This window comes from Diaphorina citri, unplaced genomic scaffold, assembly GCF_000475195.1.
Source record: "Diaphorina citri unplaced genomic scaffold, Diaci psyllid genome assembly version 1.1 scaffold596, whole genome shotgun sequence".
In the NCBI taxonomy this organism is placed as follows: Eukaryota; Metazoa; Arthropoda; class Insecta; order Hemiptera; family Psyllidae; genus Diaphorina; species Diaphorina citri.
Window position 1 is genome coordinate 64,277 of NW_007378030.1, and position 15,329 is coordinate 79,605.

The 15,329-nt window shown below is 40.0% G+C and overlaps 1 protein-coding gene and 1 long non-coding RNA gene across 2 annotated transcripts in view; one reads left to right on the plus strand and one right to left on the minus strand.

The window, feature by feature from the left end:
• Positions 1–4,638, minus strand: part of LOC103510405 — a 27,247-nt gene extending 22,609 nt beyond the window's left edge. The window contains exon 1 of the mRNA XM_008475058.3: positions 4,461–4,638. Within this exon, the coding sequence (XP_008473280.1) occupies positions 4,461–4,505 (45 nt within the window). The 5' untranslated portion in view covers positions 4,506–4,638. The remainder of the gene's footprint in view (positions 1–4,460) is intronic.
• Positions 4,639–10,561: 5,923 nt separating this feature from the next.
• On the plus strand, positions 10,562–15,329 carry LOC113467938. The gene is made up of 3 exons (XR_003391842.1): positions 10,562–10,683; positions 11,124–11,302; positions 15,291–15,329. It is a non-coding gene; the product is annotated as an uncharacterized LOC113467938 (long non-coding RNA).

Genomic DNA, 15,329 nt, shown 5'->3' on the forward strand with positions numbered 1-15,329 from the left:
CGGGAGAGAAATGTTCCGCTCTCGACCAACATTTTGAGTTTCGTTTATGTTTTTAGTTTGATAACTGTTTTTAGTTTGATAACTCTTTCATTCAAATTTGGTGTTTCTGTGATGCATTGAATTTAAATGTTAAATCCAATCTAAATAGTAAATACCCAATTGCCTTTTATTGACATATGTAGGTATCAATTTCCAACGCGAAACCGTTGCGTTGGAACCGTTTGTATCTAGATATTTGACCGAACGAAGTGAACAGTGTTGTAGCAAGGCCGTATTCAGGATTTAGTCGAGGGGGGGCTCGAGGGTCCGAACAGTGATGTATCCCCTCCCGAAATACGGCCCTGTGTTGTTGTTGTCCAAGTCTAAGAAGGTGGCTGCCGCAACAGGCCTAGTCCATACCTACCAATCGTTAAATAAGAACAAATGCCAAGTACTCATAATCGCTAGGATATTATGAGAAATCGAAAACAAGAATCACACGGGCCCCTTGATCAGTTGCCCTCAGGATGGTGCCGACGACCGCGTAACTACCAACACCGAATTGCCCCGGGATCCCCGACCTAAACTCAGAAGTCAGGAGTGCGACACAGGACGAAAATTTTCAAGTTTGAACTGCACAGTGTGTACACAGTTCACTCCCTCGACATTGTACGACACAGTTCCAATAAACTTGTTGATAGGGCACAGTTGGTTTGAATCTTACCATCGACAAAAATGTGTACTCGTTTTTGATTGCAAATATTTCTGGTGTTCTCGTGTTGACCCAGCACCTAAATGGGAAGAAGTGCGACACAGGACGAAAATTTTCAAGTTTGAACTGCACAGTGTGTACACAGTTCACTCCCTCGACATTGTACGCCACAGTTCCAATAAACTTGTTGATAGGGCACAGTTGGTTCGAATCTTACCATCGACAAAAATGTGTACTCGTTTTTGATTGCAAATATTTCTGGTGTTCTCGTGTTGACCCAGCACCTAAATGGGAAGTATTTTGTCTCTTCTCGCCCATCTGATGAGAGGCTTACTACAGGATGGGCATGCTACGACACAGACCACATGCGTCTAATGTAGCAGTTGTTTTATTGCAACGAAATAAAAACGGCCGGCGGTGGAACACTCATCTTTTTAATCATAAAACAAGGTATGAAAAACGTCGAAAAACAAAAAATCCTGAATAACTCCACCCCTCTTAAAAATCGGATCCGAGCAAATAGGGTTTGCTGGTAGCCCTTTAGGTCCTGTGCCCTCAAAATAAAACAAGGTATGAAAAACGTCGAAAAACAAAAAAATCCTGAATAACTCCACCCCTCTTAAAAATCGGATCCGAGCAAATAGGGTTTGCTGGTAGCCCTTTAGGTCCTGTGCCCTCAAGCGTTGTACAATCGTTCGCGGGACACCCTGTATATTAGATTTTTTCGTCTTCTTTTGAAGAGGTTGGATAGAGGAAACCTGCTGATGTCTTATCGTCCCGAAAGCGAGGAGAGAAGGAAGACAAGATTGGAGAAAGCCAGTATTTCCGAGATCGAACATTATCCGTTCATTGCAAAATCCGGCCCGGGTGGGAATCGAACCCTCGGCCTATCGCTTACAAGGCAGACGCTCTGCCAACGTACCAACCAAGCTAACTAGGTTGGCAGATCAAAGCTTCTCTGCAGCCAGCCTAGTTAACTTACACATAGTTGGTAGTGCGCCTGCCTTGTAAGCGCTAGGCCGCGGATTCGATTCCCGCCCGGGGCGGATTTTATCCTGATGGGATAATGTTCGTTCTCGGAACGGCTGTTTCTTTTTATTAAAATAAAACTTGTTAATTATACTATTCCTGAGACTTTGAAATGAAGTGAGTTTTCCTTTTTTCATCTCTAGTTAGGCCTCAAAGGTCAGTACATACAACACCTTTTTTCATTTTTCAAAACAAAACAAAAAAATCCCAATTTCCTCTCTGTCTCTTTCTCTCTTACCCGCGCAAACTAATTTCTATCCCTCTCTCTCTTTTCTGTCACACGAGTAATTTCTTGAAGTACCTACTCTCTCTCTCTCTTTCTCTCTCGTAATCTAAGCTATCTCTTCCTCTCTTTCTATCCCTCTTATGAGCAAACCTATTTCTATCTCTCTTTTTCTCTTATCCTGTCTTCCTTCTCTCTTCGATTTCGGAACGATAAGACCATAGCAGTTACAGTTCCCTCTGTCAAACCTCTTAAATAAATAAATAAAAGCTTTTCTGCGCTGGCCAGTTCTTTTACTTTTCCTAGTTCACAAATTTACATTCAAATTCTTTTTTTTTTATTTTTTTTAAGAGGTTTGACAGAGGGAACTGTAACTGCTATGGTCTTATCGTCCCGAAATCGAAGAGAGAAGGAGGACAGGATAGGAGAAAGCCAGCCGTTCCGAGAACGAACATTATCCCAGCAGGATAAAATCCGCCCCGGGCGGGAATCGAACCCGCGGCCTAGCGCTTACAAAGCAGGCGCACTACCAACTAAGCTAACTAGGCTGGCTATTCAAATTCTTAAACGCAATGAATGAAAATGAATGAACGCGTATTGGCCAGAGCTGGCACAAAATGTCAAATTTCATTCTAAAGTATTCTAAACCTAATAAACTTGATCCGCAGTGCGCACTACCAACTAAGCTAACTAGGCTGGCTATTCAAATTCTTAAACGCAATGAATGAAAATGAATGAACGCGTATTGGCCAGAGCTGGCACAAAATGTCAAATTTCATTCTAAAGTATTCTAAACCTAATAAACTTGATCCGCAGTACAGATGTGAATAGAACACAAAACTTCAAACTTCAAGTTTGCAGTGTGCTACAAGTTGCAGTCTAGATGTGAAAAGAGCCTTCAAGTTTTCGTAGAGACTTGAGTGTCGAGGACCTTTTCGATTGGATAGGGTATTTATTTGTCCTCATATGAGTTATCCAGTCTAGAATAGGAAAAGGCTTCATCCTCATCAAACTGAGTGCTCATAACACTTCATGCAACATGTAGTACAGTAGAGGTTTGCGTGACAGAGAAAAGTTCCTCAAGGACCCAAGTCACTGAAGAGATGTCTCTCATGAGGTCTCAGATATCTTGGCTTTGATTCCGGTCTCCACAGAGATTTATCTGAATCCTGATGTTAACCTCTCAACTCTACTACTATAGTACATTTCATCAGAGAATACTTGCCAATGGAAATATTACTATTTTTCGGTCTTGGAAAAATAAACAAAGATGTCGAATTTAAAAAATATTACTTTACTAGCAGGTTCCCCGTGATTCGCCACGGAAAATTGATAATAACTCGATCAGTTTAAATTTCGGTAAAATCCTGTCCTGTTGCTCTTCTAATAAATATATCTCATAAGGAATATTCCTACCAAATTTCAGTTTGTTAGGTATTAGGGTTCTTTGTATCTTGTAAGAACGTATACCTATGGATTTGGGATCCATAATGCAAGCCTTTACCTAATTACTAAAACTTCCCATGTGGGTACTTGTACCTTCTAATAATATTCTCTACAATCTTTCATAAAGGGTACTATAGGTTTGATAGTGGCAGGCGTGTGTCTCGCCACTAGACTTCCAGTTGGCGGGTTCCAGGTTCTAGACTCCTCATATCATATCTCTATTCTCTATCCAGTTTCAGTAGTCGCCGAGGCACTCTTCTCTTCAGTCCTTTTCCAACCCAGCTCATTTTAACTTTACATTTTCATGGAGATCAAACCTAGTAAATAACATTTCAGGTCAGTTTATTCCCTTTTGCTGGGTGTTCAAGTTACACCATTTTAGGTAGGTACCTACTTTCCCTACTCGTACATGGAATAACATAAAATTTAGCACTACATATTATGTATGCACAAAATATATGGTTGTAAATAATTCTAAATTCCTTAGTCTAAACAAGGCATTATCGATTTTACTATTACAACAAATGGGTTATGTCCGGGTACGCATATTTAATTCATAACAATCAGTAGGTACTTCATCCAAAGTCTAAAATGATTAATACTGATCTTTGGTTGAATTATTTCCCATGTAAAAAGTGTAGTCCCAAGCATGAGTTTCTGAATTGTAAAGCAAGGAATAATTGAGGTACTGAAGAACGCCTACCGAGTTTCTGGCATACGATGTCTGGCCTTGTCTGAGCTGAGATACAATAGTAACCTTACTCTGACCCTAATATTGTACAAAAGTCTGATTTTGTTTATACATAGACTACGAGTATACCAGCTAATAGTTAGATTAATCGATTTTAATTTCTTATCCAGGCAGAACAATGAGGGGTAGAAAAATGTTGATTGGCGGGAACTTCAGTATACATCTTTCATATTTTCTATAATTTAAACAAGGTTTCATTTGCATATTTGATAAGCCAGGTATATTCTAAAAAAAAAAATCTGATGCACGAGTAGATACCTACACTACAGGATGAATACAAATAAGAATACCTATGACATGCAGACAGAAATAATACTTACATTGACTTTAGTTTCATCAGGGTTTACAAGAGCATGCACAATCATCAGGTACAGGAAACGGAACTTTAAGCCAGGCACATTTGTGTCTTTGTCGAAATCGTCTCAACTTGGATTTCTCATCACTCAGTTCATTGGAAATTATACTCTCATCCACTTTCTTGCGCTTTTTCGACTTCTTCTTCCTGAAACAAGGACACAATCAAATTCTCGAGTTTTTCAAAGAAAGTCCAAGAAACCATGTTTTTTTTTTGTTCTAGTCTAGGACATTACTGTAGTGTAGAGTATATGTGAAACAAGAATTTCCGGGTGGGTGCTCTTGTTTTATTAAGCCAGATGAATCAAAATTCTATTGTTTAAGAATTTGACTGCTGGAATAACAGTTGTTGTAGTAGCAGCAGGTTCACCAAATTACACGATGTCTTTACTTCCTGCTTGGCGCATTGTAGATGCTACACTGTACACTGACACTCGAAATGTATAATATAGATACTAGTGTCTATGTCTATGAATCACCTGTTGCATCTAACAATACCATCAGCATCACTATTCACTATGCTATCCAATGGTCCTGACCCCACACATCCATACCTTCACATACCTCCAGCGAAATGTGTCAGGTAGCTGTCTGTACGTGTAACAAGTGACGTAATGGCTAAGCATAGAGATAAATTTCGAACTTTAGTACACGACTGTGTTCTACTTTATAGGCAATATCATGTGTAGTGAATAAGATGTTCAAGTATAGAACCTATGCCTACTTAACATGGACGTAACATCTGCTAATTAGTTAACCCTTGTCTACACTGACAGAGATGTAGGTACTGACAATAGATTGTACCAATGTACCATCTACGTCTGGTTTTCAACCGATGGAAGTGAGGTTTCTGTTAGGTGAAGAGTCGTCAGTCAGCCTTACCGACAGAATTCGGTTTCCGTTTAGTTCGGAACATGTCATATGTCTACCTCCAGAATTCTGTCTGACTAGACGGATTGTGGAGGTAGCTGACAATAGAGCGTTTTTACGCTGCTAACTTATGTGAGGATAATTGGACGTAGACATAAGCTGACCAGAACGTTTAAAACTGCTTAGAGCACCATTTAGATGTTTTTTTTTAGCAACATAAATGAAATTGTCAGACAAATACAAGTAATAAGTTGTGCTGAGAGGGTTAACGTTGCATCTCCCATTGATTGCATATTGATTCTGACTCCTGACTCACACGTAATAAAACAAAATACATCGTGTATGCATATTAGATATGCATATTATGTGATGATGCATATTATGTGACGAGTAGTGTTGTATACCAGGTTATAGGTACCTGCATACTATCTGAGAAGGCTGGTACCAACGGCGATAGTACCTTGAATGTATACCTACCAGTTCCCCCCCTGTATCACTGAAGTGAAGTATACTTATCTTTATGTAGTTTAGGCCGATATCTAAGTAGTTTAGGCCGATGCCGATGGGTAGATAGTGTAGATACGAACGAGTAGTGTTGTATACCAGGTGGAAGAGTTATAGGTACCTGCAATCTGCATACTATCTGAGAAGGCTGGTACCAACGGCGATAGTACCTTGAATGTATACCTACCAGTTCCCCCCCTGTATCACTGAAGTGAAGAAACATCGCGAATGGTTAGAATCCAAATGAGTGACCAACTGACCATCTGGGCAATCGCTTGCTACTTCCCCAATCAATTAACTTTTTATATATGGACTCGTATAAGCTCAACCCAATTTTTAGGGCTATTTGCCCCTACACCAACCCTCACACTGGTCTTTTTGTGTACGAAACCTTGACTTGAACCTCCAACCTCTAGATCTGGAGTCCAACCCGCTAACCACTACACCACTGAGATTAGGTATACTTTATGTAGTTTAGGCCGATATCTAAGTAGTTTAGGCCGATGCCGATGGGTAGATAGTGTAGATACGAAAAAGGCAAAACATTATGAAATCAAGAGGAAGTGATTTGAATAAGATGAGAAATAAAATGCGTATGCTGTCTTCAGTACTATCTGAGTTGGAATTACATTGGGCCCGTCACATGCGTTGCGGTCACCGGATGCGAATTGCGCATACCTACTGAGAAATAAATGACTAATGGGGTGTCACTGTCACAAGTTTTAGAAGACTTAGGGGGTGGGCGAACTCTATTTTATTGGGTTATTTTCCCTGATTTAGTTAATATAATGCCAGCCACTCACAGACCGCGGTCTGTGAGACGATCGTCACGTGTAAGGCGGAAAAAGTTTCAGACTCAGTCTCCTAGACTGTCACATCTGAGACAGTCTGAGTGGTGGACATTATAGGGTCGAGCATTCAGTTACTCGATTGGGCTTCACATCTACACTAGTTTTTTTCTCAATGCAGAATTGCAGACCTGATTGGTCGTCATGTTCCTTTTAATAGAAATTCCTTATATTAGCAAGAGCAAAAGTTAAGTTTGATAGCACGTTTCGTACATTCGTAGAAGCTTACCCATCCTTTAAGCCTGTTTGCCCCTACACCTAGGCCTCAGCTAGGCTTGTTGTGTATGGAATACACATAGCACGTTTGATTAATGATTTCTCATATGTTTCCCCATAGGTATCCAAGCCGTCCCTAACTCAGTGTCCGGTACTGAACTGCCCGGTGCTCGTCTCATCTCTATCGTCATGTTCCCTGATCTTCCAGTAGATGATCATCTCTGGACCTTATCCACCATGTCCTGGGCTCAGATTATTACCCACGATATGTCCATGAGTTTGGGAAACTCTCAGATGAGTAAGTATTAAGCGTGCCGGGGGGCGCGATCGTCAAGAGTTTGAAGCAATGCGCTCGCCTTATAATAATGTAAAGTATGCAAGAGCGTAGAGGTGAATCTATGTATGTTGTCGAGGCAGTTTAGACGTGTCAGTCAACCGGTCTAATGTCCATGAGTTTGGGAAACTCTCAGATGAGTAAGTATTAAGTGTGCCGGGGGGGGCGCGATCGTCAAGAGTTTGAAGCAATGCGCTCGCCTTATAATACCTAATGTTCTTTCCGTGGGGTAAAGTATAAAGTATGCAAGAGCGTAGAGGTGAATCTATGTATGTTGTCGAGGCAGTTTAGACGTGTCAGTCGCTCAGTCAACCGGTCTACTCTGTGTGGACACACATTTATAAGACCCTTTTTAACTAAAGACCAATACCCTTTTTACACCTCCATTCACATGAAATAAATTTCTTGAAGTACTCTCTCTCTCTTTCTCTCTCGTAATCTAAGCTATCTCTTCCTCTCTTTCTATCCCTCTTATGAGTAAACCTATTTCTATCTCTCTCCGTTTCATTGCATTCGCTCAGTTCACCCGAGACCTATGTGCTATACCTACATATGTAACTATCTCTGTCTCTCTCTCTCTCCCCATTGTTATCTATCTACCTGTCTCTCTCTCTCTCCTCACTCAGTTCTCTCTTCAGCTTTTCCTATAGTGCAAGTGATTGAAAGAAGTGAGGGTTTCAGAGTCTTCAGATTTTCCTATAGTAAAGTGATTGCAAGAAGTGAGGGTTTTATTATTATTTTTTTTATTAATTTTTTTAAGAGTCCTGACCCGATTGACAAAGGGCACTGTACTGCTAAGGTCTTATCGTCCCGAAATCGAAGAGCGAAGGAAGACAGGATAGGAAAAAGCCAGCCGTTCCGCAAATCATCCCATCAGGGTAAAATCCGCTCCGGGCTGGAATCAAACCCGCGGCCTAGCGCTTACAAGGCAGACGCGCTACTAACCAAGCAGTCCGAGCTAACTAGGCTGACACATTGTCTTGAAAGCTAAAAGTTTGAAAAAATATGAAGTGAATGAACAATAAATATTGATGAATAATGCAAGAAGTAACTCAGAATTGACGTCATAATGTAGTATAGTAAGTACACTGCGCCAAGCATTAGAGGAACGCTTTTATTTTTTGGTTTTTCTCAAACTGCTGCTCAGTGTTCAATTTTTTTCTAGAAAGTCATTATTAACGTTCTTTGCTATGAAGTTCAAAACTTATTCCACAAGACAAGACCGCATACCTACTTACCCTGTGAGTAAAAAAAGAAAAATGAAAAACAAGGATTAGTTTTATGCTGAAAATGCATGTTTTTGGAGATAAATGTTAACATAACTTTTTTTCTCCTCAATATTGTTACACCATTTTTGAACCAGGTGCTTTAGAAAAGAACACAGAACATTACTTTACTACTGGTAAAAATTGGAAAAAAATTCTGAACCCCAGCCGGTACTTTTTAAAAATCGTCCCTTTTTGACCTAATTGTCCTATCCTTGTTTTTCATTTTTTACTCAAAGGGTAAGTATAAGTACATAGGTATGCGGTCTTGTGGAACAAGTTTTAAACTTTATAGCAAATAACATTATAATAATGGTTTTACCGAAAAAATTGACCGAACCGAACCGAAAAAAAGCAGCTTGAGAAAAACCAAAAAAATAGGAGCGTTCCTCTAACTCAGCCATTCTTAACCTATGGTCCGTGGACCACTAGTGGTCCGCTAGAAGGTTTCAGGTGGTCCGCGAGAGGTAAAAAATAAATAAATAAACAAATTAGGTAGGTACAATAGGTACTGATTTTCTCTAATCACTACGGGCTAAAAATTCCCGGAGGGACGGACCCTGCTTGTTCTTCTCCTTCTTCTTCTACTACTACTCATCCTCCTCTTCTTACTTTTTATTCTTCTTTTCTTCCTCCTCAATCTCCTCCTTGTTCTCCTCTTTTGAAAGATGAAGAAAAAAAGTGAAAATGACACATCCACAAAATCAAGTCAAAAACAGCGGGTACCTTGCCCCTGGAAACAAACCAATATGCAATGTGCTGTTCAAACACAATTGTACTCAAATTCAAGTGGACAGGGACCTACTAACTCAAGTTACAAAACTCAAAAAAGTGCCTGATTGTGATGATAGAGTATTGAGTAGCTTTACTACATAATATTAGCTTTGTGTTATAATCTCGGATGTATTAATAACATAACATAAATAATTATCTAGCATTAATATTTGAACCAAAAATGGTAAAGATGAGTCTGAAATCTGAATGAAGATACCTAATCCATATTGAGAGAGATAATTGTGCCTGATTGTGATGATAGAGTATTGAGTAGCTTTACTACATAATATTAGCTTTGTATTAGGTATAATCTCGGATGTATTAATAACATAACATAAATATCTAGCATTAATATTTGAACCAAAAATGGTAAAGATGAGTCTGAAATCTGAATGAAGATACCTAATCCATATTGAGAGAGATAATTCATATTGATATGATTGGTTTGGTTGTACCGGATAAGACAAGACGATTTTCAGTTCTTGCAGTTTTTGCACTTTGATATCTAATTTTGCAAAAAATCTACCTTTTCTTTCAATAGTTATTATTACATTTATTACTATTTTTCTTGTTCCCAGGATATGGAGGTCCATCCCCAGCATACCAATCACTATACTCCCCCACCAAGGCTCCCTACTCCAGTGGAGGATATGGATTCAAACCCAGCACTCCCTTCTACTCCACACCTGCTGTCAACCCGTAAGTATTAGATGCCTACGGCACTGGTCTCTATTTATTGATTTATTCGTCGCCGAGAGGTTGTCATACTAGGTTCACATATCGGAGATCCCAGGTTCGATTCCTGGTAACATCGAAATTTTTTCGGCCTGTGCTTGGAATACGGATTGCAATCAGCTTCGTAAGAACTAGTACCTAGGTAAAAGAGGCTCTTAGTGATGCTGATATACAGAGATAATTCATATTGATATGATTGGTTTGGTTGTACCGGATAAGACAAGACGATTTTCAGTTCTTGCAGTTTTTGCACTTTGATATCTAATTTTGCAAAAAATCTACCTTTTCTTTCAATAGTTATTATTACATTTATTACTATTTTTCTTGTTCCCAGGATATGGAGGTCCATCCCCAGCATACCAATCACTATACTCCCCCACCAAGGCTCCCTACTCCAGTGGAGGATAACTTCATGATATTTTCAGTTCTTCCAGTTTTTGCACTTTGATATCTAATTTTGCAAAAATCTAGCTTTTCTTTCAATAGTTATTATTACATTTATTACTATTTTCTTGTTCCCAGGATATGGAGGTCCATCCCCAGCATACCAATCACTATACTCCCCCACCAAGGCTCCCTACTCCAGTGGAGGATATGGATTCAAACCCAGCACTCCCTTCTACTCCACACCTGCTGTCAACCCGTAAGTATTAGATGCCTACGGCACTGGTCTCTATTTATTGATTTATTCGTCGCCGAGAGGTTGTCATACTAGGCTCACATATCGGAGATTCCAGGTTCGATTCCTGGTAACATCGAAGTTTTTTTTTGGCCTGTGCTTGGAATGCGGATTGCAATCAGCTTCGTAAGAACTAGTACCTAGGTAAAAGAGGCTCTTAGTGATGCTGATATACGCACGAAAACTGGGAAAGACTCTCAGCTTCATCACAAATATTTAGTTTTGAATCCCAGCCTACGCCTTTTAGGCGCTAGGTAGCGGGTTCAATTCCCGCCCGGGGCGAACTTTATCCTAAACAGATAAGATTCGTTTTCAGAACGGCTGGCTTTCTCCTATCCTGTCCTCCTTCTTTACTCGATTTCGGGACGATCACCTAACCCCTTCCTCTGTTATCTCCCTCTCAGTTTCGCCCCATACGTGAAGCAACCTAGTCCTCCCTCTGACATCTGTAAGACCGTCAACCTGCCCTGTTCTGACAACAAATACAGAACTATTGACGGCTCGTGCAACAATCTCAAGTATGGCAACTGGGGAACACCCAAGACCAAGTACGGACGTCTCCTGCCGCCCAAGTACGCCGATGGTAAGTCTCAACTCACACATCATTTAAAAAGTGTCTATACCGTATCCAGAATCTTGTCAAAGGGGGGCCGAGAGTCCAACTCCAAATTTTCCGAGCCTGGGAGAAAAATTGAGCTCAAGAGGGGGGGGGGGATAAAACTAATTAATGCAGGGAAAAACCCTGCATAGGAGAAAAACCAATTTATGATAGAGCTGAAAGACCTTTGTGGTTTCGTATCCAGAATCTTGTCAAACTCCAAATTTTCCGAGCCTGGGAGAAAAATTGAGCTCAAGAGGGGGGGGGATAAAACTAATTAATGCAGGGAAAAACCCTGCATAGGAGAAAAACCAATTTATGATAGAGCTGAAAGACCTTTGTGGTCCTTAGGAGGCCGAAACCTTACCTTACCGCTGGGTTCTAACACGTCGCGTGACCGAAATGGCATGCGGCAGCGGGAAAACAGGTTTTAGTCTGATTTCAAAATCACTTATGGCTGGATTTCAAGAGGTTACTCGCTTTCCCGCTTACTCGTGACGTACCTAACGTATATGAGTGTGCGCTGCTTAGAGAGCGGAGTAGAGCGGAGCGGAGAGCATACCGCTCTTTGCTCTCAGCTCTATGCGGTTTCGTCGCTTCCCAGCTTCTCTATCTCGTCACTTCCCTCTACCTGCTCGATGCTCTATGCGTTATGCTCTTCATTCCACTCTGTTCTTAGCCTAATATAGACAGAGAGGAATAAGTACCTATAAATAGAGATCAATAAAGACTCTAAGGAGAGAAATGAAGAAAGTCTGGTTAATGAAATGCAGACAATATCACCTAAAGATCAGGTCAGAGAGAAAGATAAAGTGAGAGATATAGGGGATAGTTTTGATTTACATTTATTTCTTCTCAACACGTGCCAAGTGTTTTATAATAAGAAATAATGGCAAAGTACTCACAGTACAGTAAGAAATCATGGCAATGTACTCACAGTACAGTAAGAAATAATGGCAAAGTACCCTCAGTACCTATCTATGTATGTTTAGAAATGTTAGAATTATTCTCTCGCCAATAGTCAATGAATCACAGATACATTGTATAACTTGTAAGTTTGTAAGTCCATCATAAGAATCAGGTGTCCTCCTGGTTTAAAACTGTACAGACTTACAGAGTGCTTGAAGAATCAAACTTTACAATTATCTACCTAAAGGCCTACAAAAGAACTGTCGAACTTAACTAAAAAGTAACTGTCACATGTTAACAAGGTATACAATGTATGACGTCCTACCAGTTTAGTGCTCCAGCTTCTAACATATGTAGGTACTCGTATGTAACTAGGTAGATAGTGTAATAATAAAATTATGAGGTATGACTGGTATGAGGTATTAAGGCAGGCACCACTTGGAGCTTTAAACCGCAGGAACGTATAATAGCATAATTATTATTTACGTTCATAGGGTAAAGACGTAGAGAATAAAATAATGTATAAGCTCGAAGTTTTTATTTTCCCCCAGAAGGAGTTTATGGTCAGTGTAATAACTGCTAAGGTCAGTGTAATAACTGCTAAGGTCAGTGTAATAACTGCCAAGGTCAGCGTAATAACTGCTGAGGTCAGTGTAATAACTGCTAAGGTCAATGTAATAACTGCTAAGGTCAGTGTAATAACTGCTAAGGTCAGTGTAATAACTGCTAAGGTTGGTCGCACATTGGAAGTGGTCAGTGTAATAACTGCTAAGGTCAGCGTAATAACTGCTAAGGTCAGTGTAATAACTGCTAAGGTCAGCGTAATAACTGCTAAGGGCAGTGTAATAACTGCTAAGGTCAGTGTAATAACTCCCAAGGTCAACGTAATAACTGCTAAGGTCAGTGTAATAACTGCTAAGGTCAGTGTAATAACTGCTAAGGTCAGTGTAATAACTGCTAAGGTTGGTCGCACATTGGAAGTGGACAAATCTCGCTACACTAGTCACAAGTTTACTAATCGCAAGTAAAGATAAGAACATTTCTGATTTGTGGGAATTAGATACTTTGGGAATCCGTGACCGCAGTAGCACGTAGTCGCCTGCAAAACCAAACCTATGAAAATGATAGAGACTACCTACATATCTACCTATCACCTATCATTTGCTTTTGCTCTTTCCATGTGAGATGGGCCTTTTAGAGTGGCGAGGCCTTAACCCTCCATTTGGCGACAAGCTACCCGCCTGCCGCCTGCTCACACGACCGGGAAAAGCCAGCAGCACGCGGTTGCCCAGATGGTCACCCATTTGGAGACTAACCACGCGCAACGTTTCTTAACTTGAGTGGTCCATTTAGAACTGGTGCATCCAATGTATGTTCTATCGGCTCTTGATTCCTTTTGTTACACACTGTATAAGCGTATGTAGTTTTATTTCTTGGATATGTTTGTATGTTGACAATTAGCATTCCTCTAGGATAGGTACCTACAGGAATTATAGGAACCCTCATGTTCATGAAATATCACAGCAGGAATTCCATACATCTTTAGACCTAACAGAACACTTTCCACCGCAAGAATTAAATCTTCCTTATGCATTTACAATTGACTTAGGTCACATATCTGTACAGTTATTATGAGGGCGATTATTATGTAGTGGCGTAGCGTAAGATTTGGCATGGCGTAAGTCTGTTTGTTTGTTTGACCATAAAGGTCTCGAGCGAACGGTTTATCCGATTTTGTTGAAACAACATAGGTATGTCTCTTTAGAAAATTCACAAAAAAAACTTGAGATTTAGCAACTTTAAATAAAATACTGTAACTTGGCCTGGCGCACTGCCATGCATAATGTTGAGGTTATTTTCCTGGCCTGCACCAGGCCTTTTTTCTCCTTCTTCCTCTTCTTCTTTTTTTTCTCACAAGGAACAGATGCCAATTTGCGTCCGTCGATGAATACAAGATTATTTCCTTCTGATATTCGATACTTTTACCTTGGATAGATCTTTATCTTAAATGGATCTAATATATCTACTAATGAATTAGACCTTATACTATACCTTTACCTAAATGTATTATATGTAGGTACCTATATGAATTGGATCTGCTGTGTAGCTGTCTGTACGTGTAACAAGTGACGTAATGGCTAAGCATAGAGATAAATTTCGAACTTTAGTACACGACTGTGTTCTACTTTATAGGCAATATCATGTGTAGTGAATAAGATGTTCAAGTATAGAAACTATGCCTACTTAACATGGACGTAACATCTGCTAATTTTTATGCCCAAGCTCTTCTGTATCAGTATTAAATGGGTAGAGAGATAGGTTTACAGTTAATCGTAAAAAAAAAAGTATCTTTATGTAGTTTAGGCTGATATCTAAGTAGTTTAGGCCGATGCCGATGGGTAGATAGTGTAGATACGAAAAAGGCAAAACATTATGAAATCAAGAGGAAGTAATTTGAATAAGATGAGAAATAAAATGCGTATGCTGTCTTCAGTACTATGTGGGTTGGAATTACTTTGGGCCCGTCACATGCGTTACGGTCACCGGATGCGAATTGCGCATACTGAGAAATAAATGACTGATGGGGTGCCACTGTCACAAGTTTTAGAAGACTTAGGGAGTGGGCGAACTCTATTATTGGGTTATTTTCCCTGATTTAGTGAATATTATGCCAGCCACTCACGCTCAGATTGTCTCACAGACCGCGGTCTATGAGACAATCGGAACGTGTAAGGCGGAAAAGGCTTCAGACTCAGTCTCTTAGACTGTCACATCTGAGACAGTCTGAGTGGTGGACATTATAGGGTCGATCATTCAGTTACTCGATTGGGCTTCACATCTACCCTAGTTTTTTTCTCAATACAGAATTGGTCGTTATGTTCCTTTTAATAGAAATTCCTTATATTAGCAAGAGCAAAAGTTTGATAGCACATTTCGTACATTCGTAGAAGCTTACCCATCCTTTAAGGCTGTTTGCACCTACACCTAGGCCTCAGATAGGCTTGTTGTGTATGAAATACACATAGCACGTTTGATTAATGATTTCTCATATGTTTCCCCATAGGTATCCAAGCCGTCCCTAACTCAGTGTCCGGTACTGAAC